Source organism: Otolemur garnettii, unplaced genomic scaffold, assembly GCF_000181295.1.
Source record: "Otolemur garnettii isolate 467f Iridium unplaced genomic scaffold, OtoGar3 scaffold00112, whole genome shotgun sequence".
Taxonomy (NCBI): domain Eukaryota; kingdom Metazoa; phylum Chordata; class Mammalia; order Primates; family Galagidae; genus Otolemur; species Otolemur garnettii.
Window position 1 is genome coordinate 4,028,230 of NW_003852507.1, and position 8,951 is coordinate 4,037,180.

The 8,951-nt window shown below is 38.1% G+C and overlaps 1 protein-coding gene across 8 annotated transcripts in view; it reads left to right on the forward strand.

Annotated features, from left to right (window-relative positions):
* The window catches only part of RHOT1 (ras homolog family member T1), a 73,739-nt gene that overhangs the window by 24,818 nt on the left and 39,970 nt on the right, over positions 1-8,951 (forward strand). For 4 of the 8 annotated variants that reach the window (XM_003797182.2, XM_003797183.2, XM_003797181.2 and 1 more), the window contains exons 3-8: positions 1,637-1,718; positions 4,281-4,324; positions 4,612-4,665; positions 4,817-4,869; positions 7,084-7,192; positions 7,495-7,596. In XM_003797182.2, coding sequence (XP_003797230.1) covers positions 1,637-1,718; positions 4,281-4,324; positions 4,612-4,665; positions 4,817-4,869; positions 7,084-7,192; positions 7,495-7,596 — 444 coding nt within the window. Of the gene's footprint in view, positions 1-1,636; positions 1,719-4,280; positions 4,325-4,611; positions 4,666-4,816; positions 4,870-7,083; positions 7,193-7,494; positions 7,609-8,951 lie in introns of all 8 variants that reach the window. The other 4 variants (XM_023517493.1, XM_023517495.1, XM_023517494.1 and 1 more) reach the window with 1 other exon arrangement.

Consider the following 8,951-nt stretch of genomic DNA (forward strand, 5'->3'; position numbering starts at 1 on the left):
CCTGTGAATAGCCAATGCACTCCAGCCTGGGCAACATAGCGAGACTCTGTCTCTAAAAATAAATAAATAAATAAAAATTAATAAGTTTTACATGACAAACCCACAGTCAATAGCACCCTGAATGGGGGAAAGTTAAAAGCATTTCCTCAGACTTAGCATCGTAGCTCAATGAGTAGGCCACATACACTGAAGGTGGTAGGTTCGAGTTTGGTCTGGGCCTGCTATACAACAATGACAACTGCAAACAAACAAACAAAAAAAAATGGCTGGGCATTGTGGCAAGTGCCTGTGGTTCTAGCTACTCAGAAGGCTGAGGCAAGAGAATCACTTGAGCCCAAGAGTTTGAGGTTACTGTGAGCTGTGATGCCATAGCACTCTACTGAGGGTGACATAGTGAGACTCTGTCTACTTGGGAGGCTGAAGCAAGAGAATCACTTAAGCCCAAGAGTTTGAGGTTGCTGTGAGCTGTGATGCCATAGCACTCTACCCAGGACAATAGCTTGAGACTTTGTCTCAAAAATAAGAAAAATCTAATGTTTGAGACACTAATTTAGGAATTGTTTGTGCCTGTGTCAAATCTGAAGTCTCCTTAATATGTCCTATGCTGGGCTGGGCATGGTGGCTCATGCCTGTAATCCTCTGGGAGACCAAGGCAGGTGATTGCAAGACAAGCCTGAGTAAGAGCGGGACTCTGTCTCTATAAGAATAGAAAAAAACTAGCCAGGTGTTTTGGAGGGCCCCTGTGGTCCCAGCTAGTCACTAAGCTGAGGCAAAAAGGTCACTTGAGCCTAAGAGTTTGAGGTTGCTATGAGCTGTGATGACATCACGGCAGTCTACCAAGAGCAACAGAACGAGACCCTAAAAAAAGTCCTATGCCTACACAGGTAGAAATGAGAATTTTTAAAAAAGTTTTTGTCACACAATTTTAATATATATTTACATCTGTGGAAAAGCACAAAAATGAACACTTAAAGATACACCAAATGAGTTTGGGTGAAGGAAGCTAACACAGGTTGAATATACCTTATCTAAAATGCCTAGGACTAGAAGTGTTTCAAATTTCAGACTTTTTTCAGAGTTTGGGGTATTTGCATAATTACAGGTTAAGTACCCCCTATCTGAAAATCAGAAATGCTCCAGTAAGCATTTTCTTTGAGCATCACATCAGCACTCAAAAAGGCTAGAATTTTGGAGCGTTTTGATTTGGGGAATTTTATTTTTATTTATTTACTTTTTAGGGATAGAATCTTGTTCTGTCACCCAGGCTGGAGTGTAGTAGTGCAGTTATAGCTCACTGCAGCCCTGAACTCTTGGACTCAAGCAGTTCTTTCACCTCAGCCTCTCAAATAGCTGCGACTCCAATTATATGCCACCACACCTGGCTAATTTTCTATATTTTAGGGAAAAGGTCTCACTGTGTTGCCCAAGCCGGTCTCAAACTCCTGGCCTCAAATAATCTTCTTGCTGTAGCTTCCCAAAGTGCTAGGATTACAGGCCTGTGCCACTGCAGCGGGCTGGTTTTGGAATTTTAGATTAAGGCTATTTAACCTGTACAGATAAATTTATGTAATCTGTTTACAAGTTTGAGTGATAATATCCAGAGTTATTCCTTTTCTATATTTGTTTGCAAACAAAGGTTCCTCCTCGCGCAGAAGAAATCACCATTCCAGCTGATGTCACCCCTGAGAGAGTTCCAACACATATTGTAGATTACTCAGGTAATAAAGATCCTCTGGTAGGTGAAAGTGTAGGGTTAACGTAATAGTATGGGGAAAGGGTGCTCAGGTTTTACAAAATGTTCAAAGACAGGTGGTCCTTTCTCTGTAGCAATAAATGATCCTTTATGATTCTTGTTTCATTTATTGTCTCTCTGCCACCACCCACATCCCATCTACACCTTCCATCTGGCAGTTCTCCCAAATTACCAAATTGGGATCCATCGTAATAAAAAAGAGGAAATGGTAAATGGTAAATTACCCTCTTTGAATTGACATGTTTGCAGACAGAAGTTCTGGGTCAGTTTGTTATCAGGCATAAGCATGCTGTTACGATTTAGAAAGGGTTCTGAATTCAAGAATTTGTTGAGTTCTGGGTTTGTTCTTCAATTTGTCAATATTTTTCCCAGATAAGATAATAATTAAAACAATTAGCTTACTTATATGATTTTAGAAGCCTATCAGTATTGCTTTTAATAACTTAATTTTTTTTACATATTAATTAATTAAATTGTTTTGCTCTACAACTTCTTTTTTAAAAATTGGGTGTAAATACATTGATAATACTTTGTTTGGCCTAGCTGGTATTAAAGAAATACTAGAACTATACTGTTTAATGCCTGAGGCTATTAAACATTTGAAATGTGACTATTCAAATTTGAAATATGCTATAGAACAGTTGTGGTGGCCCAGGTCTGTAATCCTAGCACTGTGGGAGGCCAAGGCAGGTGGACTGCCTGAGCTCAGTTCAAGTCCAGTCTGAGCAAGAGGGAGACCCAGTCTCTATTAAAATACAAAAAACTGGCTGGACTGGTGATGCACGCCTGTGGTCCCGGACACTCGGTAGGCTGAGGCAGGAAGATTGCTTGAGCTCAAGAGTTTGAGATTGCTGTGAGCTGCAATGATGCCACAGTACTCTACCCAGCATAACAGAGTGAGACTCTGTCTCAAAAAAAAAAAAAAAAATACTGTTTAAGTATAGAATACAATTAGATTTTGAAGATTTACTATGAAAAAAAGATGTAAAAATGTCTCATTAGTAATTTTTTCTATTGAGTACAAGTTGAAATACAAATTTTTTTTTTTTTTTTTGAGACAGAGTCTCACTATGTTGCCCTTGGTAGAGTACTGTGGCATCACAGCTCACAGCAATCTTGAACTCTTGGGCTTAAGTGATTCTCTTGCCTCAGTCTCCCAAGTAGCTGGGACTACAGGCACCTGCCACAACGCCTGGCTATTTTTTGTTGTAGTTGTCATCATTGTTTAGCTGGCCTGGGCCAGGTTCAAACCCGCCACCCTCTGTGTATGTGGCTGGTGCTGTAACCACTGTGTTACAGGCACCAAGCCAGAAATATAAATATTTTTGATATTAGGTAAAAATTTAATTTTACCTGTTTACCTATTTTAATGGTTACTACTAGAAAATTAAAAATTACATATGTGAGGCTGAGAATAGTGACTCATGCCCATAATCCGAGGACTTGGAGAGGCCAATGTGGGAGGGTCACTTGAGGCCAGGAGTTTGAGACCTGCCTGGGTATATCTATCTCTAAAAAAAGAAAAAAGTTAGCTGGGCATGGTGGTGCATACCTGTAGTCCTATCTACTGAAGAGGCTGACGTGGGAGGATTACTTGAGTCCAGGAGTTCCAGGAGTACAGTGAGCTATGATCAGGTCACTTCATTCTAGGCTGGGCAACAGCATTAGACCTTGTCTCTTAAAAATAAAATCAATCTCGTAACTACTTTTATTTACAGAATTGTTTTTCAATGTTTATAGCCACATCATTAGATTTACTTCAGTATTATTATAGAATTGAAGCCTTAACACATTGATTATTCAACATACAGAAAGATACTAAAAATACAACATGTTATGTAGCATTGTATAAAATACCATTAAACTTATAGTATATGAGTTTTATATATATTAGTTTAATATGTCAGAAATAACAAACATTTGTAGGAGGAGACACATGTAACCTAAGATGGTCTAAATTAATATGCCAATAATTACTTTGGTTATCAATTCTTATTTCCTCATCCTATCGATATCATGTGTATCCCCTGCACTTACAGAATTGCAGGCACATCTACTCGTTGAGACCAGTTCTAGCTAGAAATCTATGATAAAGAGGGCTACAATTTTGCGTGTGGGCCCTATTTATTATTACTCCCATGTGCTATCTAGATCTTAAGCTAGTATTACCAGATTTTCATCTGGCCTTATGACTCTGTGTGTATATAGACTCTTTGTTCAAGGTTCTCACTGTTCAGCACCTCTTCTTCCTGCTTGTGTTTCTGATCTCTTTTGTCTAAGTCTTTTCAACTCTTGTTCAGATGCCGGCCTAGATTTGCTACACAGTGCCTCTGCTTGTAGACTTTTAATGCTAGCCAGCTACCTTATCCTAGTTTAACTGTTTCCTTCCCCTGTGTTGGCATTGTGTTTGCCACCCAGTCTTGACTTTAACTGTGTCCTTTGAAGGACGTTGCATATATTTTAGCTTGACCATTTGTTTAAATGAAAGTATTTACAATATGACGCATTGACTTTTTGTCATTTGTAGAAGCAGAACAAAGTGATGAACAACTTCATCAAGAAATATCACAGGTGAGTTTTTTTTTTGTGGAGAAACAGTGGTGATCCAATGAGTCTGCCATTTTCATTCTCTCACCAGGGGGGCCTTCTCAGGTCTTTGTTGTTAGTGCTGATACTGAGTTTGCATTTCTGCTGTAAGTCCTCAGGAACTGTTTCCTCTGAGAGGCAAGCACATTTTTTTAAGTTTTTAAAGTTGTTTTCTCCCTTGCTCCCAATATATTAGTTATTTGATAATTAAATGCTACTTTGATATTTTTTATGATCTAAAAATGCCATTAATTTGTTAAATTTTTTTCTAGGCAAACGTCATCTGCATAGTGTATGCTGTTAACAACAAACATTCTATTGATAAGGTATGAATATGTGATTTTTTTCCACTATATTTAAATTTCAAGAGGGCACTTTCAAAGTTGATCCTCAATTTAGAATTTCAGGGTCTAAGGACAGAGAGCTTTTCAAAGAAGCTCCCCGTCATGGCTTAGCTCTTGTTAATTTTCATTTTAGGTAACGAGTCGATGGATTCCTCTCATAAATGAGAGAACGGACAAAGACAGCAGGTATTTTTTTTTTCCTCTCTCAAACTTTGTATATCAAAAAATTTCAAACTTACAGAAAAGGTGCAAGAAATAGTACATTGAACTTTTATAAAGCTTTCATCCTGCCAGCGCAGTGGCTCACACCTGTAATCCCAGCACTGTGAGAGGCTGAGAAGGGAGAATTGCTTGAGCTCAGGAGTTGAGACTCACCTGAGTGAGAGTGAGATCCCCACTCATGAAAAAAATGGAAAAAATGGGCAGCGCCTGTGGCTCAAAGGAGTAAGGCGCCAGCCCAGCCCCATATACCAGAGGTGGCCGGTTCAGGACCAGACCCAGCCAAAAACTGCAAAAAAAAAAAAAAAGGAAAAACCTGGTGTGGCACTGCAGCGAGCGCTTGTAATCCTAGCGGCTTCCAGAGGCTGAGGCAGCGTTTGCAGCGAGCTATGACACCATTGCACTCTGTTCAGGGGCATAGGATGGGATTCTGGCTCAACAATAAAAAAAAGCAAAGAAATAAAAATTTAAAATAAGCAAGGAAATAAAATTTAAAAATAAATTAAAAAACAAACAAACCCCTTTCATCGGGCCGGTGCCTATGGCTCAAAGGAGTAGGGCGCTGGCCCCATATGCTGGAGGTAGAGGGTTCAAACCCAGCCCCTGCCAAAAACCACAAAAAAAAAAAACCCCAAAAACCTTTCATCCACCAGCTAACATTTTCCCACCTTTTCTTTATCTCTCTGTTCACATACATACTCCTACACCTTTTTTCAAGGGAATAATGTGAGGTAATAAATGTATTCGCGATTAAAGCAGGAAATAGAGCTATGGCACTATAATGATTTCAAACTTGAGGCAGATTAAATATTTTGATAATAAATCTTACATTTTTCTTTCAAATGTAAGAGAAATTCTAACTGCTTAGAGTCTCAGCTTTTGAATCCATCTTCCACCTGTACTATACATATATATATGTGTGTGTGTGTGTGTGTATATATATATATATATATCTTTTTTTTTTTAATCTTTTTTTTCTTTTACCTGCAGTTTTTGGCCGGGGCTGGGTTTGAACTTGCCACCTCCGGCATATGGGGCCAGCGCCCTACGCCTTTGAGCCATAGGCGCCGCCCGTATATATATCTCTTAAGGTGCCTCTTTGATGAGGTATGGTGTTCTTCAGTGTGGTCTGTGTAAGGGTACAGACTTGAAAAAAGAAGGACAACCTTTGAAATCTGGTTTTCCACTTTACTTAGACTTCATTTGGCTTCTTAGTGTCCTCATCTATAAGTGAAGATGGGAATAATACCTGTCTTGGGTACATTTTATTATTTTGAGAATCAAATGAAATAATACATGTATAAGCACTTAAAAAACTCTAGAGATGTTCATTTAGGAATTCATGCAGGGAGATTTCTTTGAAATTCTTTGAAAGAAATATATGTGTGATTAATAAAAAACAAGAGAAAAACATATTTTGTACTTTTCTGAGCAGAATGATAGTTCTAGATTTTAATGTTTTAAGGTTTTTTTTTCTTCTATATAGCATAAAGTTTTCAAGGTTCATCTGTGTATTAGTACTTCATACTGTTTTATGGCTGAATCATGTTCCATTATAAAAGAAAAACACATTTTGTTCATCTATTAGTTAATTTATGGATATTTGGGTTATTTCTGTTTTTTGGTTATTAATAATGCTGCTACAGACGTGTATACACATTTTTTTTTTTTTTTTTTGGTGAGGCAGAGTCTCACATAGAGTGCTGTAGCATCACAGCTCACAGCAACCTCCAACTCTTGGGCTTAAGCTATTCTCTAGCCTTGGCCTCCCAAGTAGCTAGGACTACAGGCTTGGCTATTTTTTTGTTACAGTTGTCATTGTTGTTTGGCAGGCCCAGGCCGAGCTCGAACCTGCCAGCCTCAGTATATGTGGCCGGCACCCTACTCACTGAGCCACAAGCCCTGAGCCTAGCTTTAACAATTATTAACTAAGGTCAAGTCCTGTTTCATTTATTATCCTTCCCATTGGGATCATTTTGAAGCAAATTCAGACCTTATATCATCCTATAAATATTTCAGTATATCTCTCTAAAAGATAATAAATCACTACTTTAAAAATGTTGACCCCATACTTAAAACCATTCAAGGCTTCCAATTTTATAGTGGGAAGAATGGGTTATTATGTAAATAAAAATAAAAATATAATGATTTTTGCCTACAAATGTGCCCTGTTTATTTCAGGCTGCCTTTAATTTTGGTTGGGAACAAATCTGATCTGGTGGAATATAGTAGTATGGAGACCATCCTTCCTATTATGAACCAGTATACAGAAATAGAAACCTGTGTGGAGGTATGCCTCATCATTTGGTTTGGAAATTTACTTTTGGTGAATTTTTACTAAAGTGATGTTCTGAATGGGGGGAGGCTCAATGTGAGATGAAATAAATTTCCTTTTCTTTGTGAAGTCATGTAAATCAAATAAAACAGAGAACTTGGAGTGTGGCCCTGAACTCTTTGTAGACATTCGTACTGTGAGGTCTACAAAGAAAAATGCGGTTTTTATTTTCTTCTAGGATCCTTATCATTTGTTTTTTAGCTCTCATAATTGATTTCAAAGTGTAAGATTTTAAATTTCTTTTTTTTTTTTTTCAGTGTTCAGCAAAAAACCTGAAGAACATATCAGAGCTCTTTTATTATGCACAGAAAGCTGTTCTTCATCCTACGGGACCCCTGTATTGCCCAGAGGAGAAGGAGGTAACCTCCCAGGTTGTGTTTATAGGGGGTAGAATGTGTAGGTAGTAACTCTAATCAGAGAGTGATTTTTCAGTAACTTTTAAGTATTTTTCTAAAGATAAGCTGTCAAGAATTTCAATTTACTACTTTAAATCATTATATCTTCAAGATACTTTTCTTCAGTGACATTCACATTAAATACTTAGAGTATTTTCTACATCACATACTGTCACAGGAAGTGCCATTAAAATAAATAGAAGAATTGGCAGCAATAACAAAACTTAGCATGTAGCTGTTCATCTACCTGCTTTGCGCTTATAAAATACAGACTTGAAAACACGCACAGTAGTTTTTGAGATAGGTATATGTAATACATACAGCTTGAATACTCCCTTTTGTTTTATAACTAAGAAATATAGTAATTCTTTATTTGAAATATCTAAAATTTAGTATTTTCCATAGACTTTAAAAAACAGAAAATTCATCCCTTATACAATTCAGAGGTAGTTAGGATATTCACGAAGTTATTCAGCATCATCACCATCTAACTTCAGAACATTTCATCACCCCAGCAAGAAACCCCGTACCCAGTAGCAGTCACTCTCCGTTCTTCCTTCCCCAGCCACAGGGAAGCACTAATCTACTTTCTGTCTCTGTGCATTTGCCTCTTACAGACTTTCATATGAACGGAGTCATACCATGTGTGACCTTTTGTATCTGGCTTCTTTCACCTAGCATAATGTTTTCAAAGTGCAGCTATATTTTAGCATGTGTTAGTATTTCATTTCTTTTATGGCCAAATAAGAGTACAGTATTTTGTTTATCCCCTTAACCTTTGACAGACATTTGGACATGTTCTACTTTTTGCCTTATATTATGGATAAACTGCTATCAACGTTCACATATAAGTTTTGTTTGAACTCCTGTTTCCAGTTCTTTTTTTTTTTTTTGAGACAGAGTCTCACTTTGTTGCCCTCAGTAGAGTGTTATGGTGGCACAGCTCACAGCAACCTTCAACTCCTGGGCTTAGGCAATTCTCTTGCCTTAGCCGCCTAAGTAGCTGGGACTACAGGCACCTGCCACAACGCCCAGCTATGTTTTTGTTGCAGTTTGGCTGGGCCAGGTTCGAACCCGCCACCCTCCGTATATGGGGCTAGTGCTTGCTATGTGCCCTACCCACTGAGCCACAGGCACCACCTGTCTCAGTTCTTTTGGGTGTACTTAGCAGTGGAATCACTGAGTCCCATGGTAATTGTATTTTTAACTTATTAAGGAGCCACTAACAGTTTTCCACAGTGTCTGAACTGTTTTACATTCCCACTAGCAATGTATGAAGGTTCCTGTTCCTCTAAATCTTTGCCAACACTTGTTATTTT